This window comes from Argiope bruennichi, chromosome 6, assembly GCF_947563725.1.
Source record: "Argiope bruennichi chromosome 6, qqArgBrue1.1, whole genome shotgun sequence".
NCBI classification, from domain to species: domain Eukaryota; kingdom Metazoa; phylum Arthropoda; class Arachnida; order Araneae; family Araneidae; genus Argiope; species Argiope bruennichi.
In genome coordinates this window covers 101,335,416-101,353,747 of record NC_079156.1, presented here as the reverse complement: position 1 = coordinate 101,353,747, position 18,332 = coordinate 101,335,416, and the positions used below count along the sequence as shown (strand labels likewise).

Below are 18,332 nucleotides of genomic sequence, written 5' to 3'. Positions count from 1 at the left end.
AATTCAACTTAAAACAATTATATGTATTTATTTTTCGGATCAATCAATAGGTCTTCGTATTAGGTGTATCAAATTACTTTACCGATTGCAAAGGGTTAATGACATTAAATGATTTAAACAAATAAAATAGTGAAAATTGCTAATACAAACTTGTAAGAGCCTTTTTAAAAATAATAACAGTTGATAAACAGTTATATCAAATTCCGAAAATAGCTGCCCAGTAATTCATAAACGTCCAATTTTGAAAGTAATAATTTCAATAAATATATAAGTAATTCCAATAAAAAAAACATTTCGTTTAACATCTTAAACACTATATTTGTAAAATAAGGCTTTAGAAGAAAAAACAATTCACTCCTAACAACTCATTCAAACTTTTTTAAAAATCAAATTATTTTTATTGCTTTTTATCGAATATTTTCGATGGCAGATAAATCTTTTACTGAATCTAGAACTTAATGTATTTATATACGTAAGTAAAATAACTCAAGATTTTAATTATATAAGCATATTAGAAATAAAATTTTGCTTTATAGTTTTTAATTTCGACTTCACTAAAATAAATTCGTGCAAGCTATAAATGATTACATTATTATTTCGTTAAGTGCTCCAATGAATCAACTTGCCATTGTTTAGCCAATTTGTTTGCCTTTTTCTGGTTGCAGTAAAATATTTCTGGATTCTGAAATTATTCATTGATTTTGGGCCAGCTATTTTCAAAATTTTATTAATTTTCATTTTTTTAATAAAGAATCTGTTGTCTTGACACTGACAGAATGATGCAAACCAACTGTCTTACATAAATTATATTTACATTTGCTTTGAGACCATGCATTACCGCGGCCATCTCAAATATAGTCATTTCTCTCAATTACAAATTTTAATTTTGGTCATCTGACACCATCTGTTTAAACATTATGAGATGCATCCTAACAAAAAACCCTCCAACTGTTACATAACATACGGTAATATAACAAACTAGAATTATTGGTCTTCCAAAAACTTTCTGTCATATTCTGTCAAGCTAGAGAACGCCTTGAATGGCATTGGCGTACAATAGTTACGAAGTGTTAACTTTTGCCGTGAATTTAGCTTTTTTATTGAAACTTGTCATCCTTGGCGAGTTATTTGGGGATTAATTCCTGGAATGTGTTAATAGTCTCCAAAACACGGATTTGTGTTTTAGACACGTTTATCTCAACCCATTGAAACAAATTTAGAAAAAAAAAAATAACCCTTGCACTTGTAGTCTCAAAATCCCATACCAAATTTGATATATTTAAGTCATTCCTCTTCTTGACCATAAAGATTCCTCTTTTATCGTGTTTAATTGTTTCGGAAAGTACTGACTGACAGTCAATCCGTGACCGGATTTGTTCAAAATTCTATAATTGTCTACGAATAATACGTACGAATATACTACGAGTATACTACGAATAATACTACGAATATACTACGAATAATACGTACGAATATACTACGAATAATACTACGAATATACTAAGAATAATACGTACGAATATACTATGAATAATACTACGAATATACTACGAATAATACGTACGAATATACTACGAATAATACTACGAATATACTACGAGTATACTACGAATAATACTACGAATATACTATGAGTATAGTACGAATAATACTACGAATATACTACGAGTATACTACGAATAATACTACGAATATACTACGAATAATACTACGAATATACTACGAATAATACGTACGAATATACTACGAATAATACTACGAGTATACTACGAATAATACTACGAATATACTATGAGTATAGTACGAATAATACTACGAATATACTATGAGTATACTACGAATAATACTGCGAATATACTACGAATAATATGTACGAATATACTACGAATAATAATACTAATATAATTGTCTTTATTTATGTACAGAATTTTATTTATCTAGCTCTTTTCATTTTGTAATTATCTTGTTAACTTATATTCGAACAGCTGGAAATCCGGATTTCCACTGTTCAGATTGTACTAAAAATTTGATAGAAATCTGCAAATTTCATGAAAAAAATCGTATACCAAATTTCAACCATCTAGCTGAAAGAGTTTTTGAATTTCCTTTGTCACAGACAGGATCGACATTTTACAAAAATGTGTTTTTCGAAATCAGGGAAATCTAAAACGTGGAGATGGTTTTGACGAATTTTTGACGATTACTAAACTTCTATACTACGTGCGCAAGAAAGTAAACATAGACATAGAATTTTTACTTTCTCAAGTGGCAGAACGATAGAATATCCTTAATCTCTTAAGCACAATGTTTCATCGGTATGGAAACGGAGAATTCCATTTATTTTTAGCTGATATACTGTATCGGATATTGAACGAATAAAAATGTTTCTTGCGTCTTTAACATTTCTATAAACAATTTATGCATGATATAATCCTATCAAGATTTAAGAACATATATTTGATTATGTCATCAATCAAATAATTATAAGTCAATTTTCGTTTAGAAAAATAAATTAAAAATACAGCCCACCTGCGTGAAAATATTTTTTGAAAATTTTTAAATAAATCATTAAAGTACTAATTTCTGTTTTTAAAAAATGTATTTTTTGAAGTGATAAAAAAAATTAAAAATAAAAATGCGTAATATAGGTTTAAAATATTTCTTTAATCTTAAATTAAACCTTCTTTTTTTTTTAAAAAAAAAGAGAACTTTAAGAGAATTTTTAAATATTTAAGGAATCCTCTAGGTTAAAATTCTAAAATTGGATAAAAATTCGCATTTTTATTTTTTGGCAGTTTCAAAAAACAGGTATATTTTTTTTCTAGTGATATTTTTATTTTGTTTCTATGTCAATTAAAAGCCAAGATATAACAAGCTACTGGCGTGTAAGCGATGCTTATTTATAAGCATTTAAAAACTTCAAATGCCTTTTCTGAAGGACGAGTTTTTTCATAATTCTACTGTACGAATATCATCATATCTTAAAAAAAATAACCAAGATATCTTAATGAAATTCATAATCAGAGCTCGTTATGTTAAGCAAAATGTAATGAATTATGGAAATGATGTTGAATGTTCTAGGAGTGGATTTATGAGTGTTTAATGTAAATATGATTGAAAAATATTCCAAAATTTCATATATTACACACAAATATTTTATTTTTTAATACAATAATTAGATAGCAGCTACACTCTAAGGTACGCAACACATGTAATGTTACAAAGAAAAATGAAAAACTGCAACAATTTTTTTTTCTCTAGAACAATCTAGGTGTAGCAAATAAATGCTAAATTTTCCATCAAAATACGCATTTCCTTCAAACGCTATGCATGCATTTAAATAATTTCCATTTTTATCATCATTTTATACTTACATAAATAAAAAGGCATTATATAAACATTAAAAAAAATTTTTGGAAAAATTTCCTTCTAACCTAATTAGCTACTTTAATATTTTTATATTTTAATGAGATTGCATCAAAATTTTGATAAATGTCTCTTAATAATTTACTAATTTAATATTATAGTCCGATCGATATCTGTTTTATTTAAGAAATTTTATTACTTCCCAAGAATGAATAGAAATAAATCTTGAAGTTATTCATACTAGTTGAACAGGAGGCGCCACTCTCAATGTATTAAAACCATTTCAGTTACTATTACAGATATTTTCGACAGATTACTAATACAAATACACACACACACACACACACACATATATATATATATATATATATATATATATATATATATATATATATTACTATTTTGATTGTTTCCTATTAATAAATTTTGATTATACACTACATCTAAATTTTCTTCCGTCTTACTTTCCATTTTGTCCTTCCGTTGTAGAATTTATTTTCCTTCAATAACTACAAATTCACATGACTTGCCATGAGCATTACATGATAGTATAGAAGTAAAGATAAAGTACATGTAAAACTTCAAAAAAATTCGTAAAAGTCGTTTTAGATATTGAATATTTTCCTTTGTTCATGTCGACAGCACATTCGTTATCGAATTGCCATAAGTTAATGCTTATAATTTAAATCTAATGTATATAAAGCAGCTAAAATAATTGCTGTTTTATATGCATTAGAAGAAATTTCTGAGAGACCAGAAAAAAAAGTTTATTGCTTATACTGATTTTTTATAATCGCTAAAATTATTTTATTTTCATCTTCATAATCATCCTTTGATTTTAAAAATACGAGACATTTTTAACAAACTATCTACTCTCGATTTTACTATTTTATTATGCTTAATACACTCTTATGTGGGAATTCTTGGCAATGAGGAGGCAGACAAGGCTGCTAAATTGGCAACTATTCCAATGACTATTTTTATCCTTGTGAGCAACATAAAGAAGCACACTGAAATGGTTCTTTATGTCAAATGGCAGACTCAATGAGACCACCGTGAAACTAACAATAAACAACATGCTATTAAAACTGATGTGTAATTGTGATCTTCATTACCGAATTGAAAAGCAGGTACAGTGTTAGCCCGTTTAATCATTATGCATACCCGATTCACCTATCTTCATTTGTTGCTAGGTGAACAACCACCACTATGTTCTCCATGTGACTGTCAAGTGTTTGTCTAACATACAAGAGGTCTTTCAATGAAAAGGTACGAAACGACACTATAGGTATAAATAAAGACTTTATTCAAAGTATACACCATGGGCCTCTGCACAACGATCCCATTGATTAAATTGTAGACTGGCTCCTTGTTCATAGAATTCCTGTGGCTTTGACGAGACCCAGTCCTTCCCAGTGTCCTTGAGTTCGCCGTCCGAGTTGAAGCGCTTCCCTTTCAGATGTTTTTCAGAGGATGCCCACCTTGTCGATAAGATCGGCCGTGATGACTGTGTTTGCCTGGCCTGACCTCGGATCATTCAACAAACTCTCACGGCCTGCACGAAAACGGGCACTCCATTTTCTCACTGACTTGTCTGACACACAGTCTTCCCCATATACAGTGACCATCCGGCGATGAATAGCGGCCGCTATAACACCTTCCGCTGTCAGAAATCGGATAACGCCGTTGTACTCCTCAATCGTCGAATTTTGCAATGTGAACGCCATCCTGTCTTTACATGCACTGCCACGTCAATTGGACGGCGCTTTTTATAAGAGTATCTGCTCTCTCCTGAGCATGCGGAAGCTCGCGAATGCTCCGATCGCATCTCTCTACGTTCTCCCATAGCGGCATAGGCAAATATGTTAAGGATTATGTTGTTACAACGTTTCGTACCTTTTCATTTGAATACCCCTGTAAAAAAACGACTGGTCATTTCGAGAACAATAAATCTCACTTATTTAAACACACAAAAAATTATACAGATGATTGGTTAATCAATAAACTGAGGATTGTAAAGGTTGTTCACAATAATCCTGGCAGATAACGGATTTATAAACAGTTATAAATAGGTATAATACATTATCGGTTGGGAATGTAGTACCTCTAAATGTCATAAAAAATTACATTAATAACGTAATAATTGATATGATTCAAAAATGTTCTTCTGGAAAAAAATTTACCATGTCTAAAATTTTTATATCTCCGTCTCCAGTGTGAAGAAATCATAATAAATATGATTGACATAACAATTTAAACAAAAAAAAAATGAACAAAATTCATTTATTTAAGAAACTTTAGATATAATTTTATCCCTATAAACGGCTATCTCGAATACGCTGTACGTGTTGATTAGCTGATTTTCCTGAAGGTGGCCATTGAAAAGGTTTTTTAGCGGATTGATACGCTAGGATAGAAACTGGAGATAGAAACCTTGTGGTTCGCAGTCCAGTAACACGACCACGATACAAAAGCAATTGTTCTGGTAGCGTAGCTGTTAACTGGCTTATAAGCTTTCACCACAGACTCTCCCTCCAGTGAGTCGAACGATATGGCTGTTGAGTGGTTATGTATTAGCTGTTGATTCTAATGCGCCTGTACCCATATGAGTAGCGCCAAGCGTTATGGCGAGCGTGTGTGGATGAGTGGTTGCTGATGCTGTTGCTGCGTCAAGTGAGTCTGACGACTTTCGTTACGGGTATATGGCACCAAAACAGTTGTACGGAGGTTGAAGGTTCATCATCCGGGTCACCAATTTAGCGTAGCTGTTAACTGGCTTATAAGCTTTCACCACAGTTTAAAATCTTCTAAATTAGTGTTATTCAAATCTTCATAAATAAAGAAACTTTAACTCCTAAATTATGAAACCAATTTACTTAAAAATTTAGATGTTTCGAAAATATTTTGAATAAACATGAATAATAAGACGTTGGACCCATATTAGATGTGCACGGCATTTTTTTTCAAAAGCACAGTTACTAATTAAAACAAGAGGAAACATAATTCATTAAATATATACATATTTCTAAAAGTATAATAAATAATTAATGTACCAAAATAAGAATGGAGATTCTATATTCAACTAGCGGAAGTGGTCTCCTCGAAACTTTCTCGCTCAATCTCTATTAAAGGTGCTGTATCAAAGAACACCCCGTATGCCATTGGTTCTTAATAGTTATGAATTATTATTCTGTCTTGAATTTAGCATTTTTACTGATGTGATTCTTGGTGAGTTTTTTGGCGATTCATCTCATACAGCAAATTAACAATATTCTTAAATTGGTTTATGTTTTAGATGCGTTTTCCCAACCGATTGAAACAAAGGTTTGACACATAATTACATTCATTATTACTAAGCCGCATACTTAATTTGATATCCATAAATCTTTGCATTTTTGAATTATAGCTTTTACATTTTTCTTGATTTATACATTTCCAGAATCCCTGGCTAGTTTTTTTGGCGATTCATCCTTTGCAGGAAATTAATAGTTTATGAAAATCCATTTATATTTTAGATGCGTTTATCCCCATTGATTGAAACACAAAATTTGACACAAAACTACATTCATAATCACAAACTCACACACTTAATTCGATATATTTAAATCTTTGAATTTTTTAGTTATAACATTTACATTTCTCTGAAAATCTAGACCGACAGATGATCAACTTCTTGCTCGATCTGGAACAAAATTTCTCTACACGATAGATGTTAAATTTGTGTGCCAAATTTTACCCACCAAACTCTCTTCGTTTTGTACATATTGTGTTAATTCCATTCGAATACCCGGACAGACAAACTTCCATTCAACGAAATTTGCTCGAAATTTGATAGTAATCAACAAAAGTTTTTACAAAGTCCTTATACCAGGCCAAATTTCATCTGCCTAGTTCAAAATGTTTATGAGTTTTCTTTGTCACAAGCAGGCAGACAAACAAACATTTTTCAAAGGTGCTCTTTTTTTAACCCAAGGTGGTCTGAACCAAGTCGATTCGTTCAATGTTTTTTTTTTTTTAAAAATTGCAATATTTTCTCTTTATTTCGCACACGGGAAAGTAAAAATGAAAATTACAAGAAAGGATGTATTTTTAAACTACGAGTATTGAACTATGCAATTTAAAGTTATTTAATATTTTGCTTTATTCCTTTGAACATTTCAATAAACTTAACGTTTTGAAAATTTTCAAATTAAATCTTAAAAACAAGTGCGGAAATATTTTCATGAAATTTCATGGTACATATACTTGATTACGATATTCCACAGTCAGCATAGGTTGATCAACTCTGAAATTAGATCATTGTATTTTTCATAATCTTATGACCTAGTTTTCAGAGAAGACAACAAGGACAGGTATCTGTCAAATAATTAATAGGTAGTTATTCCAGGTGGTTTTTCTACTAAATAAAACAATAATTTTGTTAATCAGAGAATAATTTACAAGTTTCATTAACCTCTAAATAAATTCTTCCCACGAGAAGAAAAACCACCTGGGTAAAAATAATGAATCTTAAATTAACACACTTCCGTATCTAACTGAAAAATCAAGAAAAATAATCAAAATTAACATGCATTTCCTATTCCATTAAAAAAAATGTCATTTTATGCCTTATTATTACCTCACAAATATGCGCATATTTATTTTGTAGTATACTTTTATTTTTAACATTCCAATAAAGTGGTTCATAATTTTGAAGGTTAATGCAAAAACGTGACATTTAGGGCTTCAGTGGGTGCGGTTGTCAGCGTACATACTTGATTAACTTAATTATTTTTTCCAATCTGGTGCATCACTATCAGTAATTATTTTTTTTAACCAACTCGCACTTTTGTGAAGGTTAAGCGATCGAGAATGTACGCTCCGGGTTTCCTTGGGTGGAGTTGTCAACGCACATTCCAGATCGGAATGATCATTTTTTTACAAACTGGTACATCACGCTTTCGAATGCAGCTGGCCTTACTGAATGCCGGTATATAAAGACTTCATGCTCTTGTACTCACCATTCCAAGAGTCAGGATACTTCTTCCAAATTCAACATGATTGCTAAGGTAAGTTTTTTTCTGAATGTGATGGAAATATAGTTTTTTTTTTTAATTTCGTTATTCTTTTGCTTCAAAATATTTTCATATTAGAAGCTGGCTGTTTCAAACGATCAGCTAATGCACCTGAGATACTGGCTGGATTTCATTTTAATCAAGCATCAAATTGCAACAGATCAAAAAGGAATTGTTTTAATAAACTTAAATCTATTCCATTCATTGTCACTATGAATATTATTATTATAATTAATTCCCATGATATCTTTTCATATTAGTAGTTAGCTGTTTGTCCGCAGGGGATATTGGCTGGGTTTACATCAATTAAATCTGTTAAGCATAATTTAAATGTTTATGATTCGACCAAATTTTTTTTAATTAAATCGTAACAGAAATCAAAGCGCAATTAATTTAACAGTTTTAAATCTATTCCATTGATTGCCTATATAAACCATACTATCATAGTCAAATCCCATGATATAAAGCTATTTCAAATCACATGATGTAATGCTATCCCATTGTAGAATATTATTTTGAGACTTTTGAAATTATTTATACCCCGACTATGCCGGTATTATAATTTGATTTTTCTTATTCCTCGTGTAATTTTGCACTAGAATTGTTAAAAATTATTAATAAAAATTCATATTCATTGTTAAATATTATTTATAAAAATCCATATTCGTTGTTAAATTTAATTCATCAAAATTCATATTCATTGTTAAAAATTATTCAAAAGATATTTTATATTGTCATAATTTTGGAAATATTTGCATAGAGGTTAAATTAATATAACCAAAAAGGCAATTTTTGAAATCTTAAAATGGGGCAAAATTCAGTTTTGTGTTATAGCATGATTGTTTCGAACTAGCATTTATTTTAATAATGTTTCAAGATTCTATAAGCAAATGAATAATATTTCTGAAAGTTCAAAACTTATGAAGTAATTTTTCCTTTCAAATCAATCAACCAATAATTAAAAATTTCGATCAAAGAATTTGATTTATTCCAATTAAAAGGCAAGCAATCAAATACATCTCCATATACAATCTGGAAGTTTCAAAATGCGTTGGATGGAAATTTGTATTTAATTCTCTTTTAAGTGCTCAAAATGCTTTAGAAAATTTCATAAGAAAGAATTTATACAACATTAAATTTTAAAATTGCCCCTCCCCAAAAGTTTAAAAATTTGATATGACTTTTTTTTCTTTATAATGTATTCATATCCATAAAATAAATTTCATAAATTTATAACCTTATCCTTATGATACAAACATCAGATTTTTATTAATTATATAGTCCTACGAATTCCATCAATGAATAGTTATTTTAAATATTGACGTTATTTTTAAATAATGAATACTTGTTTTAATGAGAAAATATTGAAAAAGTATATAGTAAGAAACATTTGAAAAATTCCAGTAACCATTAAAAGGAAAAGTAGATCCAAAACTCCATTCATTTGGAATAATTAAAAAAGGGATAAATTATTATTTTATTTTAAAGAAAGATTAAAAAATTAGATTCTATGATAAATACAAAGTTCACACAGTAATTAATAATTAAAATATATATCAGAAATATGAAAAACCTCCAGTAATTTTCCTTAAAGCAAATTTTAGCATTCGTTTCATTTTTTTAATGGGATCCACTAACAAGCCAGAAATAAAAAATGCATAAAAAATACATTCCATTCAAAAAAATTTTAAAAACATTAATTTTATTCAGTTTTTTATTTGAAATGTAAATTTACGAAAAATTGGCAGCGTTTGAAATGAGTTTTTTTCTGAAAATCCACAACAATTCTCCTTTATAAAGAAATAAAAATTGTTATATCATGTTAATTAATTTTTTTTTTCAGATCACCATCCTCTTCGCTGCCCTTGCAGCTACCCACGCATCCGTCCTTCTCGGACACGGCGCTTTGGTCAGCACTGGAGTCAGCAACAGAGCTCAAACTCAAGATGTAAGTACATATTTTGCTCTTCATTTCTAACCCATTATATCACAAATAAGGATTTCCCAACATATACTAAATTGTCTTTTAACGACTAGGCTTTCGGCAACTACGCCTTCAACTACGGAATCCAGGACGGTCTAGGAGCCAGCAACTCCCGAGCTGAAGTAGGAGATGCCCACGGAAACAAGAAGGGAACCTACACCATTGCCGACATCGACGGACGGGCCCGACGAGTCGATTACGTCGCTGACGGACATGGATTCCGAGCCACCGTCAAGACCAACGAACCCGGAACCGCCGCCAGCGCCCCAGCAGCCGCCCTCATCGCCAGTCCCTACGCCGGACCCGTGGCTCCAGTCGTCAACCACGTAGCCCCAGCTGCACCCGCTGTTGTTGGACATGCTGCTGCCTATGGTGCTCCCTTGGCTGTCGCTGCCCCAGTAGCTTACGGAGGTGTCATCGGACACGGAGCCGCTCTTGGTCTTGGACACGGACTCGGTCTTGCTGCTCCTCTTGGTCTTGGACACGGACTCGGTCTTGCTGCTCCTCTTGGTCTTGGACACGGACTCGGCCTTGGATATGGTTTGGGACTTGGCAAAGCTCTCATCCACTAAAGACAGTTTTCAACTCGAATTCAAATCTGCTGAAGTTCAAATAGTTTTGGCTTATTGGAATGGCAAATGGCGAACGCTCTCATAGAATGGGATTAATTTATTTTCATTTGTGAAATAAATGTTGGTATTGTGTAATAAATGTTTTATTGCCTATTTTCTAGTTTGAATTGTTTTATTTTTAGTGTAAAGTTTTTATTTTATTCATGATTTTTCTTAAAACAAGAATTAGTGTTAAATATAAGTAATCATCTATTACCTCAGATAATTTATGATATCGATAGTTATATCACATTGACATGAAAGTGAGAAACGGTTTGATGAAAGAGAATCGTGAACTGAAATTATTTCAAAATTAATTTACTTGTTTTATTTGAACATGATTTATTACATTTCGTATAATAAAACTGAGTTGTTAGCATGAAACATTTGATTCCTTAAAGCTTTCATATTAAAGCAAACCATATGCTAATCTATAATTATTGCTTTTATCTGTAGAATTAGCATATTTTTTTACAAAATTGAATATTAGTAACAATGACTCATAATAGTGTGCTAAATGTCATAAAACAATTCATTCCATATTTAATATTTCTAGATATTTCCAATGACACTCTCTTTAACATAAAATTTTGTAGTTAGTTGTTGTTAAATTGCTTGTTAAATAAAGAATTAATTAAATTTTTCACGCTTAATTTGTTTCTAAAATTATTTTAGAGAAATGAAACCATCCGGCATCGTAACATTTTATTAAAAATTAATTATCTTTTAAAGCGAAATGTTGAAGAATTTGATTTAAATCCTCCTTGTCTAATCTATAGTATTAATTTTTCACAACATTTCACTTCGAAAAATCACATTATAACATTAATATAATTGAAAATTAGCTTTAACTCAACTTAGGCAAGTTTTTTTTGCGAAAGTATGTAAACCTTGGAGGTGGATGATAAAGCCTGGATAAGTGTTTTTTCACACCTTTTATTGTTTTTAATTCGTTGAATTAGCATCCTATTTCGAATTTAATTTGAGTTTCAAGAATGTGAATCATTGTTTTGATATGGAGTCGTAGTAAGATATCCGTTCTTGCAATTGGCTCTTAAAATATTCAACCTGGATGACATATTTTCCATTTAATTTCGTATCTGTCGATATTTTTATCGGCTATAGTGGATATTCGTGAATGATGATTTCTTAAGTAATAAGAGTCAACTTAGATTTCGTCAAAGTCATTAATTCCGTTGCCTTTAGCATTAAAGGCAAAAGAATTGAGGGAATAAAATGAAATTTTCTAGATTGTATGAAGCAGTATTAAGTCTCATTCAGTTTTAAAACTAAATACATTGTACTTTTTTAAACTGATGGTACTGAGAGACCCCTGTAGCTCTGACTATCAACCGCAAAGCCACCAAATTTTGTACGGGGACTATTAACGACATGCGAAAAAGGAATCCTCGAAAAAAAAAGATTAATTCGAAAAGTTACCGATAGTGGGGATATGGAGCTTTTGACCTAAATTTTAAGTTTCACTGCAAGATAAAATTTTAAAAAGCTACAGTAAGCAGATAAATGAATAACAAAGAATTAATTTTTCCACAAATGTTTTTTATTCGAAAAAATAACTACTGTAAATGGTTTCAAATAAAAAAAAGAGGAGATTCTATTCAACCTCCTTCTTATAACTTGTTCTTAGGTTTTTATTCAGTAGAATAGCTTTTCCGGGGAAGACAAAGTCTATTTTCAATCTAACTTGCATTCTGTATACCGTACTCTCTATAGCTGTACGCAATATTTCAGGAAGTATCTTCATAACAGTTATCCTTTAAAACTGATAAGTTCGAGACCACGTTAAACTTTCGATTTTAAATAACCCCACTGAAACAAGTAACATGGTGTTAGATCCAGAGAGCGAGGTGGCCATGCAACACAAAAACAGCGACTAATGACTCTTTCTTCTGTAAAGTGATGGCGCAGCAGTTACTGTACGGATGTATCAATATATGGTGGTGCTCCATCCTGCATAAAGACAATTTTATCTAAGCATTGCGTTTGCTGAAGTTGTGGGATAACAAAAATACTCAGCATATCATGATACCTTTGAGCGCTTACGGAACAGGTCTGTGGTCCTGTTTGGATAATAGACTCAAAAAAGTAGGGTCCGATAGTAAACTCTGCTGTAAAACCACACCAAACAGTTACTTTTTGAGAATGGAGTGGGATTTCTTGAAGTACATCGGGCTTTTCAGATGCCCAAATTCTTGAATTCGGAGTATTAACAGTCCCATTCAAATAAAATGGGCCTCATCACTCCAGAGAATTGTCCAAGGCCAGCCACGTCGACCTCCATACTGACAAGAAATGTCAAAGTAAAGGTTAATCGAAGATCATAATCTGTAGGTTTTAATTCATGCAAAAGGCTAATTTTATATGGATAAAATTGAAGAGCTTTTCTTAAAACTTTCCGTACTGTTGAAGTACCAACATCCAGTCGATGGGCAACTCCACGTGTGCTGCTATTACCAGCAGTGCTCGTCTGATTTCTTTCTTTCAATGATTGCAGTCACAACATCTGTGATCGTATCCTCCGATACCGGTTTCCGTATTCTACCAGGCCAATCGCGTGAGAACCGGCTTTTTCAAATTTTTTAATCATTGCTTTCACTGAATTAATTGATAGACGTTCTTTACGTAAATTGTTTCGACTTCTAAATTCGTGAAGAGAGGCCACTGCATTGGATTGATTAAGATAAAAGACCTTCACAAGTAATGCACGCTGTGCTAAAGTGAGACGCATTTTACAAATCAACTGGTACTTGAAATGATTTTCAATGCCCCGCTTCTTTTTTATAACTCAAAATACTGGCGCTGGTGTCGACTACGTAATCTGAATTTTGCATTTTGCAATTTTTCCTCTTTTTTATGCACATTTTTAGCTGTCTTAAAGTTAAAGCGCCACATTTTCCTCTATAGGCAACTTTTTGAACTGATTTTTTTTTCTCGGATTCCTTTTTTCCATGTCGTCAATAGTCACTGTACAAAATTCGGTGCCTTTATGGCTGATAGCTCAAGCTACAGAGATCTCCCAGTACCATCAGTTTTAAAAAAACACCCTGTATATTATTTTTTAATTTAACCCATTTAATCGGAAACACAAGAATTTTCTGACTTAAAAATATTTGCACGTTGAGAAAAATAGAGAATTAATATTGCTCAGAGGAAAACAATGACTACAACTTTGACTGAGATTTCATATTCAAAGAATATAACAATAAATCTGATTTTCATTGACAACTTCAAATCCCTGCAAGCAAAATTTGATTCCACAGAAATAAATCTTTAGTTGTTCTTTGACATATGTAGTAGTAAATATTAACTCGTATCCTTTTTTGGGCTCAGTAAACTTTAAAAAAAAATTTTAACATGATAATGGTCCAAAGGGAATGATTACACAAGCACTAAATTTACGTCGATAGCTCTCACATTATTAAATAATCACAACACAAGAATAAATTTGGACTCTTTTTCCTTTTATTCTGGTCATCATTGCATAGCAGGCGCTACCCTTGCTAACGCACACACACACACTCGCTAACGCTACACGATACACTGAAGTGTTTTTCCCTTTGCCGCAAGAGGGCAGCACAGTGACAGGTCGGAACATACCGCCCGCCTTGACATAATGTTGTCAACACACACACACAAGGAAAAACTATGAAATATCACAATTCAATGCACAATGCTGAATAAAAACACACAAATTCAGATTTTAAACACTACACATTACAAGGTAATAACATTAATCACACAATAAAGAACACTAATATAAGATTACACATCAATAGGTAAAATACAAATTTTTGAAATGGCTCTTTTATAAACTCCAGATTGAGTTTTAACTTTTACAACTCTGACCCTTTTATCTTCACCCAGATAACACTCAATTATTCTACCTAATGCCCATTTTTGAGGGGGTAGGTTTTCATCTTTAAGAAGCACTAACTCATTGATTTTTACATTATCTTTTTCTACTTTCCACTTGGACCTCTGTTGCAAATTATTAAGATACTGTATATGCCATTTTCTCCAAAACATTTGAATTAATTTTGTCAGTTTTTTCCAATTGGATAATCGATTGTCTTTAACTTCGATTAAATTTGGCTCTACAACAGTATTTAAGGATCTACCAATTAAGAAATGAGCAGGGGTTAACACGTCATACACATCGGTATCGGACGACAGAGGTGCAAGTGGTCTAGAATTTAGAATTCCTTCTATTTGCGTAATAACTGTTAGGAATTCTTCATAGCTCAATTTGGAATTACCTAAAATGCGTTTGAAATGATATTTAAATGCTTTAACTCCACTTTCCCAGAGGCCACCAAAGTTAGGTGCTCTAGGTGGAATGAAGTTCCAATCAATTCCCTCTGTTGACAAATAACTAGCAAGACTATCGTCGGGTTTTACAACTAAATTGTATAACTTAGAAAGTTCCTTATTTGCTCCTATGAAGTTTGTGCCGTTATCTGAAAATAATTTCGAACATAAACCTCTTCGAGCCACAAATCTCTTTAAACACGCTATGAAGGCATCTGATGTTAAATCAGTGACCATCTCGAGGTGCACTGCCTTAGTAACTAAGCATACAAATAAACAGACATACACATTATGATAAGTGCCCTTTCTTTGATGTTTATATTTCACAAGAAATGGGCCACAAAAATCTACTCCAGAGCAATTAAATGGGAAGTCAGGAGTCACTCTCTCTTTCGGTAAATCGCCCATCAATTGTTTAACTCCTATGGGTTTAACTCTGAAACACTTAATACAATCATGCACTACTTTCCTACACGTTGCCTTACCTTGAACTGGCCAGAAACGTTGTCTGACATAATGTAGTAAAGCAGTAGGGCCTAAATGAAAATATCTTTTATGAAAGAATTCAATAATAAGCTTAGTTAATTTATGACCTTTAGGCAAAATAATTGGGAACTTACAGTTAAAATTTACATTACTATGTCTTATTCTGCCATTGACTCTTAGTAAACCAACCTCATCTAAAAAGGGTTTTAAACATTTGATCTTACTTTTGTCAAGAACAGGTTTATTTTTATTTAAACACCTTAACTCTTCTGAAAATTCCCTACTCTGGATTTCCTTTATTATGAAGGTTTCAGCCTTCCTAATTTCCTCTGTTTTCAAGGGACCCAGTCTCCTTTCAGTTGGACTCCTCAAGTTGTGGAGAAATCTGAAAACATAACTTATTACACGCAATATTTTAGTATAACTATTACTACAATTAAGAATATCAGTAACACATGAATTGTTCAATGTAGTAACTAAAACACTTTCACAGTCAACTTTTTTGAGTTCACAATCTACATCGTCCTTTATCACAGTGTCAGAGATTTCTCTGCACGGATACTCACTGTTTTTTAGAAAGGCAGGGCCTTCCCACCACAGTTACTCTTGAGCATTTTGGACGGATTTACACCACGACTGATAAGATCAGCTGGATTATCTCCTGACGAAACATGTCTCCACTGCTCCTGACACGAAAGGTCTTGAAGTGTGGCTACACGGTTTGCCACGAAGGTTTTTAACTGGGACGTCTCTTTTTTAATCCATGACAGCACAATCATACTATCGCTCCAGTAATAGGTATTGGACACTTTCAATCGAAGAGCCGACTGGATAAGCTGCATCAATTTCACCAGCAGCACAGCAGCGCAGAGCTCCAATCTCGGGATCGTGAGCTTCTTTAGTGGAGCCACTCTGGATTTACTGGCCACCATCTTGACAACAACCTCACCAGCAGGTGTTTGGGATTTGCAGTACACAACAGCTCCAAAGGCAGCTTCAGAAGCGTCGCTGAAACCATGAAGCTCTATAGCTTCGATGTCGGAAAATGGAAGAATACATCTGCTCACCTTGATGTTGTTAATGCACTGTAACTCAGTTGAAAACTTCTCCCATTCACTATGATTTTCAGGAGGAAGCTGATCATCCCATTGAAGATTCAGAAGCCACAATTTTTGTAGAAAGATTTTCGCTAGTGAAATCACAGGACCAAGGAGGCCCAGAGGGTCAAACAACTTGGCTATTGTGGATAGAACTGTTCTTTTAGTATGAACATCCGTTGAAGTTATGGACACCTTAAAACAAAAACAGTCATTAGTATGGTCCCACGTGACACCTAAAGTTTTGTTATCACAGTCTGCAAAGTCGTAGTTGCATCCAGAAGTGGTAGACAACTGAGGATGATTGCCTCGCCATTTATGCAAGTTCATGCCAGCTCGTTTTAACATGGAAGTGAGCTGCTGTTGCATCTCTATGCATACGGGTAAAGTCTTAGCACCAGATAGCACATCGTCCACATAAAAATCTCTCTCAACAACAGGCGCTGCAAGGGGAAAATTGTGTCCCTCATCCCTTGCAATTTGAATTAGCGTTCGAGTAGCTAAAAATGGGGCACTAGTAGTACCGTAAGTAATTGTCGACAGTTCAAACGTTTTCACTGAACCATACTCACTGTCCTTCCAAAGTATTCTTTGTAGGTTTCGCTGACTGGGATGAATGTAAATCATCCTATACATTTTCTCAATGTCCGCAATAAATGCATATGGATGTTTGCGGAATCGCATCATAATTGAAATTAAGTCCTCCTGCACAATTCCCCCATTAAATTGTAAGCTATTGGATGATGTTCCATTCGTGGTTGCACTAGAGGCATTAAATACTACACGAAGCGTAGTGGTCATTTTCTCTGGTCTATATACTCCATGATGGGGCATGTAATACACTGTCTCTGGTTCTGTCTCATGCGTCACGTCTCTCATATGTCCCAACTTTTCATACTCATTAATAAATTCTTCATACAATTTTAAATAAGTTTTATCACGAGATAGTTTACTCCAAAGTGAATTTAATCTTTTTAATGCTATACTTTTAGACTCGCCTAAACAACTAGGTTCCTCTTTAAGTGGGATTGGGACTACATATTTTCCACTAGGCTCTCTATAATGAGTTTTAACAAAATGTTCCTCAGCGATTTTTGCCTCATGGGATTTAGGGGTCTCTAACTCAACAGTTTCTAGTTCCCAGAATTTTTTCATGGTATTGTTTAAATCTTCATCAATAATTAACCCACAATGAATTTTTGGGGAATCAAATTCCATTACACTACCGCAAGCCAAAAATCCAAAAACACTATTTTGAAAAAACAACTCTGCATTTGATGAGTAGATCTTTTCTGGCCTCAACAAATGATAGAACGATTTAGCACCTAGGAGACAATCAACTTTTTGGGGAACCATAAAATTATCAGCCAAATTAATATTAGAAGGAATTTTTTCTTTAACACTT

The 18,332-nt window shown here is 32.6% G+C and overlaps 1 protein-coding gene across 1 annotated transcript; it reads left to right on the top strand.

Moving 5' to 3' along the window:
- Positions 1–8,377: 8,377 nt before the first annotated feature.
- On the top strand, positions 8,378–11,095 carry LOC129972742 (adult-specific rigid cuticular protein 15.7-like). The gene is made up of 3 exons (XM_056086985.1): positions 8,378–8,414; positions 10,264–10,368; positions 10,458–11,095. The coding sequence occupies exons 1-3, from the start codon at positions 8,403–8,405 to the stop codon at positions 10,974–10,976; spliced, it is 636 nt and encodes a 211-aa protein (XP_055942960.1). The 5' UTR covers positions 8,378–8,402; the 3' UTR covers positions 10,977–11,095.
- Positions 11,096–18,332: the final 7,237 nt, after the last annotated feature.

What these genes read in the sequence shown, in the direction of transcription:
- LOC129972742 (XM_056086985.1), top strand. An exon ending in ACAGAGCTCAAACTCAAGAT is followed by an intron (nt 10,369 to 10,457) that starts GTAAGTACATAT and finishes TTTAACGACTAG; the next exon opens with GCTTTCGGCAACTACGCCTT.